At 43.4% G+C, this 15809-nt stretch overlaps 1 protein-coding gene and 1 non-coding gene across 2 annotated transcripts; both read right to left on the bottom strand.

Moving 5' to 3' along the window:
* Positions 1-1890: 1890 nt before the first annotated feature.
* trnak-uuu (transfer RNA lysine (anticodon UUU)) lies at positions 1891-1963 on the bottom strand. The gene has a single exon. It is a non-coding gene; the product is annotated as a tRNA-Lys (tRNA).
* A 7876-nt stretch (positions 1964-9839) lies between these two features.
* Positions 9840-15489, bottom strand: LOC140411349 (probable G-protein coupled receptor 139). The gene is made up of 2 exons (XM_072500469.1): positions 15336-15489; positions 9840-10772 (listed from the first exon to the last, which is right to left on the bottom strand). The coding sequence occupies exons 1-2, from the start codon at positions 15487-15489 to the stop codon at positions 9877-9879; spliced, it is 1050 nt and encodes a 349-aa protein (XP_072356570.1). The 3' UTR covers positions 9840-9876.
* Between the last annotated feature and the right edge of the window lie 320 nt (positions 15490-15809).

Here is a 15809-nt window from a genome sequence, read left to right as displayed (position 1 = left end):
TTGAACTGTAAAAATTGCAGTTATTTCTGAAAGTTATTAATTTAAAAGCAGTTCTGCAGGAAAGAAGAATACATACAGGAAATATTTTGCGAATTGGGAAATTATTAAACATGGCCAGAAAATTATAGTGGTATAATGCTGGATAAGACCAGGACAGCGTTTTTACATCAACTGAAAATCTAGCAAAAATTCTTGAAATTTCTGGACAGCTGTTGCAATTTGGGAAACACGACGTTGTCACGGTTCTTCCACTTTCCATGAAGCATCCTGCATTCTTTATTTTTATTTCCGACCGTTCATTGGGAAGCAAACGCCTTGAGCCAAAATCAAATCCCTGACAGTGAATTGAACCCTGGACCCTCAGATTAAAAGTCGGATGCTCTACCGACTGAGCTACCAGTGCCCATCATAAAAATATCCTCATAGCTCACTTCAAAGTCTCATATTGTATCTTTTGAATTTCCTTCACTGGTAATTCAGCCTCTCCAGCTCATTTCCCTCGCAAGCAGACCGGCAGCCTCCCTTTGGCTTTCTTTCTCAAATTCTTCAACTTGGACTCGCATTTTACCAATGACCTGTGATGTGACAACTGTTGTTACCCAGGGACATGCACTGGGACTTCAAGACATTGAAGATTACGGTTAGTTCGCTGAGATATCAGTGGGAAGCTGCAGAGATACAGATTGTATTTTGAGAGAGGGAATAAAGCGTGTCATCTGTTGTTTGTTGTGGCAGAGTGTGAACGCAAGTAAGCTCATCTAGTAAAGTAGCAAATTATGCAAATTGCAAATTTTCAGGGTGTAAATAGATCTGCAAATGCCACATCTTCATGGAAAACGCCCCATCCTTTATCCCGCCCAAATCGTTCTTGCTGACATGCAGCAACATATATCGTCCAATAAAAAGGCAAATTACTGCAGATGTGAAATCTGAAAAAAAACAGGAAATGATGGAAAATCTCAGTGGGTCTGGGAGCATCTGTGAAGAGAGAACCGAGCTAACGTTTCGAGGCTGGGTCACTCTTCATCAGAGTAAATCTGTGAATCTGCATGAGAAACTAAAAATGATTGGATTAAAGCTCATCAAATTTGAGGACGTCTGTGGAACCAGACACAAAGTTAATGTTTCAAATCCGTGTGATCCTTATTCAGAGCTGAAGCGAGGTTACATGCAATGGAGTAGATGAGGAAAATGGAAGTTGCGTGAAAAATGGGAGATATGGAAGTTTGAATCAAGTTTGACATAAAACAAGCGAAAACAATTTTGAAGGTCAGTACCACAGAATTGATGTCAACATTTTCTGTGTTCACCATTAAATGAGGAGCATTCTTCACAGGCTACATGCTTTGACCTGAATGTATAAATGTACTTCTGAGATTTGAACTCAGGATCTACTGTTTACAAGACAGGCACTTTAACCATCTAAGCCACATCACCAATCTGCAAAGAAGCTTTGCAAGTATAGAACAGATTTCAATTGTTTTGATTAAACATCAGTATTGTTAATTTCTCCTGCTGACTTTGAGAGTGCAAATTAAAATATTCATCGGCATTGGGCTTTTGAAACTGTAAAAATTGCAGTTATTCTGAAAGTTATTAATTTAAAAGCAGTTATGCTGGAAAGAAGTATACAAACAGGATATATTTTGCGAATTGGGAAGTGATTAAACATTGCCAGATTACTACAGTGGTATAATGCAGGATAAGACCAGGAGAGAGTTTTTACATCAACTGAAAATCTAGCAAAAATTCTTGAAAATTCTGGACGGCTGTTGCAATTTGGCAAACACGACGTTGTCACGGTTCTTCCACTTTCCATAAAGCATCCTGCATTCTTTATTTTTATTTCCTGCCGTTCATTGGGAAGCAAACGCCTTGAGCCAAAATCAAAGCCTTGTCAGGGACTTGAACCCTGGACCCTCAGATTAAAAGTCTGATGCTCTACCGACTGAGCTATCAGGGCCCATTATAGAAACGTTCTCATAGCTCACTTCAAAGTCTCATATTGTATCTTTTGAATTTCCTTCACTGGTAATTCAGCCTCTCCAGCTCATTTCCCTCGCAAGCAGACTGGCAGCCTCCCTTTGGTTTCCTTTCTCAAATTCTTCAAATTGCACTCGCATTTTACCCGACCAGTGGAAACAACCTGCCCACATCTATCCTTTCTATTCCCTTCATAATTTTATATGTCTCAATAAGATCCCCCCCACATCCTTCTAAACTCCAATGATTACATTCCCAGTCTACACAACCTTTCATCATAATCCAATCCCCTCAACTCTGGGATCAACCTAGTGAATCTCCTCTGCACTCCCTCCAGTGCCAATATGTCCTTTCTCAGGTAAGGAGCACAAAACTGAACACAATACTCCAGATGCGGCCTCGCCAGCACCCTATACAATTGCAGCATAACCTCACTAGTCTTGAACTCCATCCCTCTAGCAATGAAAGACAAAACTCGATTAGCCTTCTTAATCACCTGTTGCACCTGCACACCAGCTTTTTGCGACTCGTGCACCAGCACACCCAGGTCCCTCTGCACAGCAGCATGTTTTAACATCTTACCGTTTAAATAATAATCCATTCTGCTGTTATTCCTCCCAAAATGGATTGCCTCACACTTGTCAACATTGAATTCCATCTGCCAAACCTAGCTCAGTCACCTAACCTATCCAAATCCTTCTGCAGACTTCCGGTATCCTCTGCCCTTTTTGCTTTACCACTCATCTTAGTGTCTGCAAACTTTGACACATTGCACTTGGTCCCCAACTCTAAATTGTCTATGTAAATTGTGAACAACTGCGGGCCCAACACTGATCCTTGAGGGAACCCACTAGTTACAGGTTGCCAACCAGAGAAACACCAATTTATCCCCACTCTCTGCTTTCTGTTAGTTAACCAATCCGCTACCCATGCTACCACTTTACCCTCAATGCCATGCATCTTTAGTTTATGCAGCAACCTTTTGTGTGGCACCTTGTCAAAAGTTTTCTGGAAATCCAGATATACCACATCCATTGGCTCCCCGTTATCTACTGCACTGGTAATGTCCTTAAAAAATTCTACCAAATTAGTCAGACACGACCTACCCTTTGTGAACCCATGCTGCGTCTGCCCAATGGGACAATTTCCCTCCAGGTGCCCCGCTATTTCCTCCTTAATGATAGATTCCAGCATTTTCCCTGCAACCGAAGTTTAGCTTACCGGCCTATAATTACCCACTTTCTGCCGACCTCCTTTTTTAAACAGTGGTGTCACGTTTGCTACTTTCCTATCCTCTGGGACCACCCCAGAGTCTAGTGAATTTTGATAAATTATCACTAGTGCGTTTACGATTTCCCTAGCCATCTCTTTTAACACTCTGGGATGCATCCCATCAGGGCCAGGAGACTTGTCTACCTTTAGCCCCATTAGCTTGCCCAATACTGCCTCCTTAGTGATTACAATCCTCTCAAGGTCCTCACCTATCATATCCTTATTTCCATCAGTCACTGGCATGTTATTTGTGTCCTCCACTGTGAAGACTGACCCAAAAAACCTGTTCATCTCCTCAGCCATTTCCCCGTCTCCTATTATTAAATCTCCCTTCTCATCTTCCAAAGGACCAATATTTACCTTAGCCACTCTTTTTTGTCTTATATATTTGTAGAAGCTTTTACTATCTGCTTTTATGTTCTGAGCAAGTTTACTTTCACAGTCTACCTTACTCTTCTTTATGGCTTTTTTATAGCTTTCTGTTGTCCCCTAAAGACTACCCAGTCCTCTAGTCTCCCACTAATTTTTGCCACTTTGTATTTTTTTTCCTTCAATTTGATACTCTCCCTCACCTCCTTAGATATCCACGGTCGATTTTTCCCCTTTCTACCGTCTTTCTTTCTTGTTGCTATGAACCTTTTCTGAACACTGTGAAAGATTGCACGGAAGGTTCTCCACTGTTCCTCAACTGCTTCACCATGAAGTCTTTGCTCCCAGTCTACCTTAGCTAGTTCTTCTCTCATCCCATTGTAATCGCCTTTGTTTAAGCACAAAACACTAGTGTTTGATTTTACCTTGTCATCCTCCAACTGTATTTTAAATTCCACCATATTGTGGTCGCTCCTTCCAAGAGGATCCCGAACTATGAGATCATTAATCAATCCTGCCTCATTACACAGGACCAGATCTAGGACCGCTTGTTCCCTTGTAGGTTCCATTACATACTGTTCCAGGAAATTATCCCGGGCACATTCTATAAACTCCTCCTCAAGGCTGCCTTTACCAACCTGGTTAAACCAATCGATATGCAGATTAAAATCTCCCATGATAACCGCTGTACCATTTCTACATGCATCCGTTATTTCTTTGCTTATTGCCTGCCCTACCATTCTGTTACTATTTGGTGGCCTATAGACTACTCCTATCAGTGACCTTTTCACCTTACTATTCCTGATTTCCACCCAAATTGATTCAACCTTGTCCTCCATAGCACGAATATCATCCCTTACTATTGCCCGGATGCCATCCTTAAACAACAAAGCTACACCACCGCCCTTACCGTCCATTCTATCCTTTCGTATAGTTAGATACCCTTGGATATTTAACTCCCAGTCGTGACCATCTTTTAACCATGTTTCAGTAATGGCCACTAAATCATAGTCATTCACGATGATTTGCGCCATCAACTCATTTACCTTATTTCGTATACTACGAGCATTCAGGTAAAGTACACTTATGCTGTTTTTTATGTTTTTGTTATGAATCCTAACACCTTGATCAGCAACTTATCGCAATTTATTTTTCCTCTTACCCTTTCTCCTAATTCTCCTTGTCTTTGAACCCATATCTCTACAAAATAACCTGTCACGTAACCTGCTGCCTTGATCTCCATTAACCATTATACTGTCCATAGCTTTACACTTCCCTTCCCCCCAACTTGCTAGTTTAAAGTCCTTGTGACCAACCTATTTATCCTATTCGCTAGAACACTGGTCCCAGAATGGTTCAGGTGAAGACCGTCCCAACGGTACAGGTCCCTCCTGTCCCAATACTGATTCCAATGCCCCATGAAATGGAATCCCTCTTTCCCGCACCACTCCTTTAGCCACGTGTTAACTTCTCTAATTTTCTCAACGCTCTGCCAATTGGCACGTGGCTCGGGTAGTAATCCAGAGATTATAACCCTGGAGGACCTGCTCTTTAATTTAGTCCCTAGTGTTTGATAATCCCCAAACAGGTCCTCTTTCCTAGTCTTACCTATGTTGTTAGTCCCAACGTGGACCACAGCAACTGGATCCTCCCCCTCCCTCTCCAAAATCCTTTCAAGCCAATCAGAGATGTCCCTCACCCTGGCACCGGGCAGGCAACATACCATGCGGGACTCTCGATCTGGCTTACAAAGGATGCCATCAATCTCCGTAATTATAGAATCCCCTACAACTACCACTTGTCTTTTTGCTCCCCCCTCTTGAATGGCTTCCTGTACCACGGTGCAGTGGTCAGTCAACGCATCCTCCCTACAGCCCTCTTCCTCATCCACACAGGGAGAAAGTACCTCATACCTGTTGGACAAGGTCAAGGGCTGAGGCTCCTCAACTCCTAAACTCAGGATCCCCCTACCTGCCTCCCTTGCAGTCACACCACTCTGTCCCTGACCACTGTCTGAATTAACAGAACTTATTCTACCGGGTGTGACTGCCTCCTGAAACAAAGCGTCCAGGTAATGTTCCCCCTCCCTAATGTGCCGCAGTGTCTGCAGCTCGGTCTCCAGCTCATCAATTCTGAGTCGTAATTCCTCGAGCAGCCAACACTTGCTGCAGATGTGGTCACTGACGGTCTCAATGGGATCCACCAGTTCCATCATCATACAGCAACAGCACATCACCTGTCCAGCCATATTCAACTAGTTAATTAATTTAAATATTTAAAAAACAAAACATTTTTTGTCGAACCTCAAGGATAAACCCGAACACCAACAAAAACACAGCCCTCTCTGGCCACTCACCTGAACTCAGTCACTCACCTAAACTCAGATGCACTCTGTTTCAATCAGCACTCCGTGACTAAAGGCACTCCTGCCACACCTTTTGTGCACTCACCTCTCCCAGCACTGTCCCGGCTCTCTCCTCCAGCGCTTTTTAAATCTCCCGGCTCTCTCCTCCCGTGCTTTTTAAATCTCCCGGCTCTCTCCTCCCGTGCTTTTTAAATCTCCCGGCTCTCTCCTCCGGCGCTGTTTTCGCTGTCCCGGCTCTCTCTGCTCCCGCGCTGTTTTCGCTGTCCCGGCTCTCTCCTCCCGCCCTTTTTATATCTCCCGGCTCTCTCCTCCGGCGCTGTTTTCGCTGTCCCGGCTCTCTCTGCTCCCGCGCTGTTTTCGCTGTGCAGCGGGACCTGGGTGTCCTTGTGCACCAGTCGCTGAAGGTAAGCATGCAGGTGCAGCAGGTGGTAAAGTGGTATGTTGGCCTTCATTGCGAATTCATTACCACAGGAAGTAGTTGATGCTAAAACATTGAATATATTCAAGAGGCGGCTAGATATAGTACTTGGGGTGAATGGGATCAAAGGCTATGGGGAGACAGCAGGATTAGGCTTTTGAGGTGGATGATCAGCCATGATCGTGATGAATGGCGGAGCAGGCTCGAAGGGCCGAAAGACTTCCTCCTGCTCCTATGTTCCACAAAAGGCCACCAGTGAGTCTGCACGGCCCTTGGAAAGAGCACCCTACTTAAGCCCCACGCCTCCACCCTATCCCCTTTATCCCCGTAACCCAGTATCCCCACCGAAACGGTTTGGACACTGAGGGCAATTTAGGGTGTCCAACCCACCTAACCTGCACATCTTTGGACTGTGGGAGGAAGCCGGAGCACCCGGAGAAAACCCCCACACACACAGAGAACGTGCAGACTCCGCACAGACAGTGACCCAAACCAGAAATCGAACCTGGAACGCTGGAGCTGTGAAGTAACTGTGCTAAGCACTGCGCTAACGTGCTGCCTGAAGGCCATTGTCTGCAGGGGGTAAAAGTCAGACATGTTAGCATGGTGCGTACTCGCATGCCCAGCCAGGTCCAACAGGCTGTACTGCAGACCGTGCCCCCACTTGTCCTGCTCCCTCCCCCCCGGCCACTCCTCCAGCACTCTGCCCTCCACAACCCTGGCTCCATCAGTGCCCTGTGCCTTGGGGACCTATGGCCCTGGTGCCCATCACAATGCAGCATGAAGTAGACCGCTTGGACGCTCTCAAACAGCTCCCCATGAACTAAAAATGTCCAGATATCTGGGGGCCATTTTAGCTGCCCTCCTATTTTCTAAAAGAACAAAAATGGCTTCTTCCTCTCTCTCCACCTCCTCGTAATTGTAGCTGCAATTAAATTGACGAGGCCATAGATTTGGAGTCACCATTGAGCTATTGATCCGAGTGCTCAACGGGAGACGCGAGATCCAGATGTTCCACTGACGACTGGATCAGCCCATTTTGTTTGATTTTACTGGAAAATGTTCACTGCTGGGAGCTGGGACCCCAACCAGAGGCGGTAAACGGGTGAGGGTGTCGGCGGACATCTTTCCCCAGCAAACATTTTCAACTGATCCGTTTTAAGGACGCCAAGGTTTCCCCATTTAAATTCTTTCGCTGAAAAAATATTTGGCCATTTTCTTTGCGTTACAATGAGGAATTCGCTGTGCAAATGTGTTTGCTTTCAAATTGGTTCCATTTGAACATACAAAACTGGAGCAGAAGAAGGTGACTGGGCCTCTCAAGACAGCACCAACATTCAATAAGATTATGGATGTTTTGATTGTGTTTCGATTTTTAAATTCCCAACGACTCTCAAAAACTTTTGCTGCCCAACAAGATCAATTTATCTCTGATTTAACAATATTCAGTGACCCCGCTTCCATTGCTTTCTGAGGTAAAGCCTCAAAGTTGGACAACCCATGGACAGAGAAAAATCAATCTTCTCTATCCCATAAGGGTGCCTGGATGTTAAAAACAGCGCCCCCTAGATCTCAGCTCAAAAGAGGAAACATCTTTCCACACAGACCTTGTCGATACCATTCAGGCTTTTATATACTTCAAAATTATGCCAAACTAAATTTATATGAGAGAGCTGAATTGCTGACACAGGCACCATGCCACCTGGATTATACACCCAGGTAGGGCAAGATTTATGATGATCAGTCTTTCAGATCTCAATTTAGCATCTTTGCTCCACCTGCGGGAGTCTGCAGGCAGATTCGGTTTATCACTATGCCTGGTGGCATCGAGCTGCCTGCTCCTGTGCTTACACTGCACCCTTACATGGTGCCACCTTCTTCAACATCTGTTGCCAGTTGAATAGGGGAAGAGGAAGAGGGAGCAAGCTTTCCATCTCCAAATGGTTCAGCAACCAGAGGTTGGCTCCAGGCAATGGAGTATTTAAAAATGAAGAGGAAAGCTCTTTCCATCATTTTACAGGGGACAGGGGTGACAATTTGTGTCGTAGGCGATGTTGCGATCAGGGGTACTCACTTAGAAAGAATGGACATAAAGTCCTTGCTCTCTGTCTCGGTCTGAAGCCTGAATAAGCAAAACTACACGAAACCCAGGGCAATATGAAGCTACAATTTGAGAAAGGAATCCTGTCCCTCCTACTTTTTGATCAATGATCTTTGTTGCATCACAACATCATCTATCATTGTTCCATTGTCCTGTCAGTTAGAATGATCTACCTGCAGGAGTTGCTGCTTCAGACACTGACCATCCCGACTGACATGGCCAAGGATCTCTGCTCCCCCTCCCCAAGACCTCCCCACCCCGTCCTCCCACAGCCACCCCACAAGGAAAATGGGTCCTGGTGGTGACGACCAACCTCCACACCGCTCTGCCAGAGTCTAGGCTTGACCACACCCCACCTTTCACGTCCAGCAAATTCACCATCCCCATCTTCCCCACCCCCCACCTTCTGTGTATTCCACATTCCTCATTCCCAACATTCCCCATCCCTGATGTACCACATTCCATACCTTCTCCTGTCGCCACCTTCCCAATCATGAATGTTCCACAAAGGACACCTTTGCCATCCCAACCACCCCATCCCCTAACTTTCCCACCCTCACCATGCCAATACCCCACTCCACCCCCATGACACCAATTTCGCACCCACCTGCCCCAACAAAACATTCCCAACCCCACCCCATTCCTCGTCACCCAACTTTCCCAATGCCCATTTTCCCATCCCCCAACTTATCCATTCCTCAACTTGCCCCAACCCACATTTTCAATCCTCCACAATCCGCATCCAATACATTTTTCATCCTCCACATTCTCCACCCTCTCTCCTTCCCATTTCCCACAAATTCCAGTCCCGCCTGCTCCATCCCGCATGTTCATTGAGCCCATCGTCCACATCACCTAGTCAACCTTCCCACTCCACACACCACCTTTCCCAAACCCGCTCTTCCCCATTACCCACCTTCCACAAACTTCCATATACCACATTCCCCATCTTCCCATTCCCCACCTTCCCAATTACCCAGCCAGGCGTTAAGAAAGCTCGGGACTCAGATTTAATAAAGCGTTTATTGACTCAATGAATGTATTGATAAATAAATAAGAATAATGCATTGTCACATTAATATTTCTAATATGCGAACAATTTTGTTTTTCTGTGAACCCGCTAAGTTTTACTTTTGGGAAAATGCGCAGAAATGGGAAATCAAGCAGAGGAGGTAAAGGAACGATGGTGTTTGCTGATTTATTTCCAGCACACCAGGAAATCATCTGACTCCTCTCCTGAAACATTCATATTCACCCTTGCCCATCCCTAACAGTTATTTTGTTTTCCCCACTCCTCCTGGCCTTTCCCTTCCGAACTACCTGCTTTACCCTCTTGCATTTCAGCACTGCCTCACCATCTGATTGGTCTCAGATGTGTTGTTTATTAATTAATTTAATAATTGATATAACTGGGTATTTCAGCATGCTCTTCAATTGCTCTCTGAAGTTAGACTGAGTCAGGACGTAAATCAGGGTGTTTGTGCAGCAACTTAAGTTCCGCAGCATATAGGCAACATTTTCAAAGATGTAAAATGAATCATCATCTAAGAAGTCATTCACATCAAAGAAATACAAAACATAAACAAACCACAGGAGGATGAAGCTGCCGGATATGGAGAAGAGTAAAATCATCGACTTCCTTCTGCTCTCCATCTCCGGGTCACTGTGATTATCCCCCACGCTCTGACCTCTCAGTTTCTTACGGACCCGGCTGGTCACCAAAATGCGTCCGACTGTCAGTACGTTCAGCAGCAAAATTAAAGCGAATGGTATCAGTGGCGTTAGAACTTTTTCAAATTTTCTGAATCCAATCCAAACAGGGTCAGTAAAATAGCTCCGCTTATTTGAACACATCCATGGTACATTGTCGATAATCCATCTCGCTTTAAATCGAAAGTAGATGGGGATGTTTTTCACAGTGAACAGAATGCCGATAATTGCTAGGACCACAGCTGCAGTTCTCTTGGTGCAATATTTAGATTTCAGCTTCTGACAACAAATGACGACAAATCGATCAAAAGTGAAAGCGACAGTGAACCAGACAGAACAGTCTGTGGCTATACGGAGCAGGACGTAGCGAACACTACACACAGGGGTGATTCTTAGGAAATTCAATGGGAAATAATAATCATCGATTCGGTTTAGTATGACCTCAGTGATAATGACCAGAAGATCCGCTGTTGCCATAGCCACCAAGTAGCGTGTGGTGCAGGTGGAGAGGCTGCACTTTCCACGGGAAAGAATCAAAATTGACACCAAATTCACTGCAACACATAAAAAGGAAAAGAGAGTGGAATTACAGAAAATATTGCCTATTCCTGAGACCAGGCAGGAAGCATTAGCCAGATAATATGTGTGGCTTACAATTGGGTCATAGCTCAATAAATCCAACCATGACTCTTGCACTGTTTTTCAGGCGGACATGAGAATAATCTTCAGACACTCAGCTTCTAATTATGTGCCGCTGTGGGCACGCTCTGAAATGCAAAGAGCTGATATCTTCAAGCGCCCAGTTGATCCTTCTCCTTTCTTCCAGATGTCATGATCCCGGTCCAGAACACAACATTGTATTGGTACGGGATGAGAATGGCAAATTTAAACAAAGAAGTAACCGCATTAACATCAAGGAAAATAACAGCAATTATCGGGTAAACAGTGTTTGAACACAAGGAAAAACTTCAACTCATGCCTCACACCTTCCCGATTTCTCTATTCCAACAAAGCAACACAATAAAGTTAAAATTCTACTGATAAATAAAGTTAGCAGAACATGATTACTTGCTTATTTGTGCAGACCTTTGGAGAGAGATTGCCTTTCAGGAACAAACTGAAAATTCTTCTGTCTTGTCAGAATTCTCCTCCCAAGCTGACCACATTTGGCAAAAGCGCTGTTCAACTTAAAATTTCTAGCAGACAGCAAAAGTACAGATATACCTAGCCTGCATTCATTATATCCTTGTATCCCACTAAGTTCCATGGCCTGCTTAGCTTGGATTTAGCACCACTCTCCCATAAATTACCAACACTCCGGGGAATCTCCAGCAATCGGAACACAAGTTAACAGCCCATTTTTCTGTAAAAAGAGAATGGTCGGGATCAAGCATTTCCCCACCATTAGCCACTCTTAATTACAGCTTTAACAGACATACAGTCTGGATATCACAACATAGATTCTGTAATAATATTACTGCAACAAATATATACCTCATCCAGGCTATTAAAACATTACTGCCACAAGTATAATTATTATATGTAATATATAACAATTTCTACATACATCAGACCTTCCTCCTAACTAGCAATATGAAGAGATTGTTTATTTTTTAAAGCCAAACTTGCAACTGCCAGTGTAAAAAATCATTCTAGCCTATGTTGAAATCATTGCATTCAACTGATCAACAGGACTCTATGCGAATGAATATGCCGCTTCCCAACAATTTCACGCAAATGCTGCATTTGTCCAAAAAAACACCTTTTATCAGCAAATTTCTGAACTTTCAGTCAGCTCTTACAAAATGTCGTTTAAAACTAATACTATTGGGGAAACGGACAGGCCCCAAATTTTCTTTGAATACCAGACGGGAACCCAGAGCTCTTTTTCTATTTGTAAAACTGTAAGGAAGGGTACTTCACCCCAGGAATGATAACTCTGACCAATAAGTATAGTCTATGTCAAAACACATGTTAATTTAAACACAGAATTAACAAGATTAGCATCAAATAAATAACTTTGTTAACAGGTCTTAAATAAAATTTTTAAACGTGTACTTACTGTCTGCACCTAACCCACTCATTCCAATGAAGCAACCCAATACAGTTCAAATATCATTTCTACGTAAAGTTGACAAAATAGGTTACTTGCTTATCTCGGTGTAGACCTTTTGGAGAAAGAGAGACTTTTTTAACAGCAGATCCAATACACTACGTCTTAATAGGCCCTGGCAGAATTTGCATAACTGCGGTTCAACATAAAAGCTGATTACACACTGCAAAACTACAGCAATACAAGGCTCCTCCCATTAATTTCATAATTTGTATCCCACTATAATGTCCCGCCACTTAATCAGCTAGCACAAAATACAATCTCTCATAAATGATCTATTACCCAGGGGATTTCCAGAAACAATAACAATGTTTCATTAGCTTTCTGTATGAAAAGACATAAATAGATAGAAACAATGGTTACCTAATGTTTTACTCATCTTAAAATAAGTTTTAACAGAAACACAGTCTGGATATCATAATCAAGGTTCTTTAATAATATGACTGCAACAGATATTACCTTAACCAGACTTTGAAGAGCATTCCTGCAACAGATATGAAATGCAATGGAAATATACCAATTCTGTACATTCCTCACACTTAACCTCTTAACAGAATGAACTAGCAATATGAAAATATGGCTTCATTTTGCATAACATTTTCAACTTTAAACACTACTCATTACTATGCATTCACATTGCTCTATATGATACATATCCCCTCATATTTATGCATGAACATTTAAACAGCAGTATAGTACATTTAAGTCTGTCTTTCCCAATTTTGACGTTCCATTCTTCTTTCATCTCAAATGATGATAAAATATCGGCATTCACATTCTCTCTTCCTGCCACATGTATAACTTTCAAGTTAAATTGTTGTCGCAATAAATTCCATCTTATAAGTATTTTGTTTCAATCTTTAAACTTCACCAAATACTTCAATGGATTATGGTTTGTGTAAACAATTATCGCTGATGAATTTGTAGCAACATCAATGCCAAAAGGTTGCAAAGCCAATGCCAAACCCAACGCCTCCTTCTCAATGGTCGAATACATCCTTTGACGAGTATTTGGCTTTTGGGGGGTGGGGGAGCAAACAAGTATTTCCATAGCTTCTTCATTTTCTTGTAACATAACAGCACCAAGGCCCACATCACTGGCATCAATGGCCACCTGAAATTGCTTGTGGTAATTCGGTGTGATTCAAACTGATGCGACAGCTAGCATAGTTTTCAGTTTGTCAGTACCTCCAAACGGTCAGCCATCCAAAGGAATTTCTAGTTCTGTCTTCCAAGGTCAGTCAGTTGTAAGGTGCCTTTTGTGGTGATTCCTTTATTTCCCATTCCTTTTACTTGGTGGTTATCATTTTGATCATGGATATTTTCTGGACATATACCTTTAAGGCGAAAGAGCAAGCAAGGAACTCAAACGTTGTAAAATAATGAACTGTGGAGTTTTTGAACAGCAGAACTCAGACTTTGTGGCACCCGAGAGATCGGAGGTAGGCGGTTCAATTGGTTGGCTGGTAGCCAATGAATTGGCAAAGGGCCATATTCTGCCCGGTGACAGGCAATGATGGGTCCTCCCTGAGTGGAATTGTTTTCAGATCACCATAGAAAGGACATTCGGAGCCTGGACGCTGAGTTGAGCAGCTGTGAATGTGTATCTTTCTCTTTCACATTCTCTCTCTCGCTCTCTCTTCCTCCATTCATGCTGCCTAATGAGGATGTCTGTACCTGCGGAGAGCTTCTTTAGACTTGGATGAATCTGTATTGAAAACCATTATGGACTGAAAACAAAAACCTCGAACTGAAGGGCTAGACTGTAGAAAGGAGTACGAGAAGGCTAACGTATGAAAAAGCTGAACTATAATACAACCATTTGAAACAAAGACCCTTATCCTTTTACTTCCATCATTGTATTTACACCTTTTTCCCCTCTGTGTTTGTTTGTCAGTCTTGCGTTTGTGTGTACAGAGAGTGGGGGTGATTTAAAGAGGTGGGTTAGTAATTAGATAATAGTTAACCACTTTCATCTACTGCATAGTTAATTATAGTTATTGTTATTAATTTTTCAAAATGTGTTTACATTTACATACCTGATGGCTGTCGTCTTTTGTCAGCGACAGTCCAGAGCCCGCGGATATTTTCGAAGAATTAATTGTCAATTTAAATTGTGCTGCGACTCAGGGTAAAGTGAGGCTGGAATTGACCGCGCACTAGCCCAGGGTGGCGGAACACAGTGGAACAACCATCATGGTGAAATGTGGCGTGGGGTTTCTGCCAAAAGGGACACAATATCAGAAATCTCAAAACTTCTCTTCTCGTCGATGGCATTGTGAAGTGCCCAATCGCTTTAAGTTTCTCATTCCATGCGTTAATCTGACCATGACCAACAATGTGGCTTCATAATGTGATTTAGCTTTGGTAAACAGACGTTGAGTCAGGTTTACCACCAAATCATCCCATTGTGGACAATCAAGCAAATCCTTCAGATGTTCCAAAAGCTCCTTTCGCAGAGACCTGAACACCACCAAACCTGCAGTGTACACTGCACAATTGTGTAGTCCAGTTAGTCTTCGCAATGTTGCTCACGCATTATTCATTCCAAATGGCACCACTTTAAACTGATGCATGCCATTTGGGGCAGCACGGTAGCCTTGTGGATAGCACAATTGCTTTATAGCTCCAGGGTCCCAGGTTCGATTCCGGCTTGGGTCACTGTCTGTGTGGAGTCTGCACGTCCTCCCCGTGTGTGCGTGGGTTTCCTCCGGGTGCTCTGGTTTCCTTCCACAGTCCAAAGATGTGCAGGTTAGGTGGACTGGCCATGATAAATTGCCCTTATTGTCCAAAATTGCCCTTAGTGTGGGGTTACTGGGTTATGGGGATAGGATGGCGGTGTTGACCTTGGGTAGGGTGCTCTTTCCAAGTGCACTTGATGTGCCGAATGGCCTCCTTCTGCACTGTAAATTCTATGATCTATGATCAAAAGCCAGAATCTCCTTCACCCTTTCTGTGAAAGGTACTGCTCAGTATACTTTTAGTAAATAAACTTTGATATTACACTTTGCTTGTCCAACACACAATCGTTTCATTCCATCTGGTTTTGGTACCATCAGAATAGTTGATCTCCAATCATTGTAACTGACTTCAGTGATATTCTTAAGCATGCTTGCAATCTCCTTTTGTATCTGCGCGATCTTTGTATCTGTAGCCATCTAAAATGGCCACCTGCAAAAGATCATGGGAATTGTGGTCAGCTTGAACACAGACAGGAACACAGCCTCTGTGTATTGTGCAAAGAAGCCAGGCCTGACTTAAACTTGTACCCATAAAGAGTCAATCACCATTTCCGCCAGGACAATCAAGTTTGAATCAAAGAGTTACAACAGTAGCAGACGAAACGGCGCCACTTGCCATTAGTTGTAAAAGCCGTCGTGCCTATGACAATGGTAGCTAGGACCCGCCCAGCCACTGAGGTATCCGCCCCCTAATTGGCCAGGATCAATGAGGGTGATCGGAACTCTATCGATCTATT

The sequence above is a fragment of the Scyliorhinus torazame genome, chromosome 4 (assembly GCF_047496885.1).
Source record: "Scyliorhinus torazame isolate Kashiwa2021f chromosome 4, sScyTor2.1, whole genome shotgun sequence".
NCBI classification, from domain to species: domain Eukaryota; kingdom Metazoa; phylum Chordata; class Chondrichthyes; order Carcharhiniformes; family Scyliorhinidae; genus Scyliorhinus; species Scyliorhinus torazame.
Note: the sequence above shows the minus strand (reverse complement) of the source record. Positions and strands in the feature narration are given on the sequence as shown.

Excerpts from the sequence above, each read along its gene's own strand:
- LOC140411349 (XM_072500469.1), bottom strand. The coding sequence starts at position 15,489 with ATGGCTACAGATACAAAGATCGCGCAGATACAAAAGGAGATTGCAAGC. Across the intron at positions 10,773-15,335 it reads GTGTGTTGGACAAGCAAAGT|TGAATTTGGTGTCAATTTTG; the intron begins GTAATATCAAAG and ends TATGTGTTGCAG.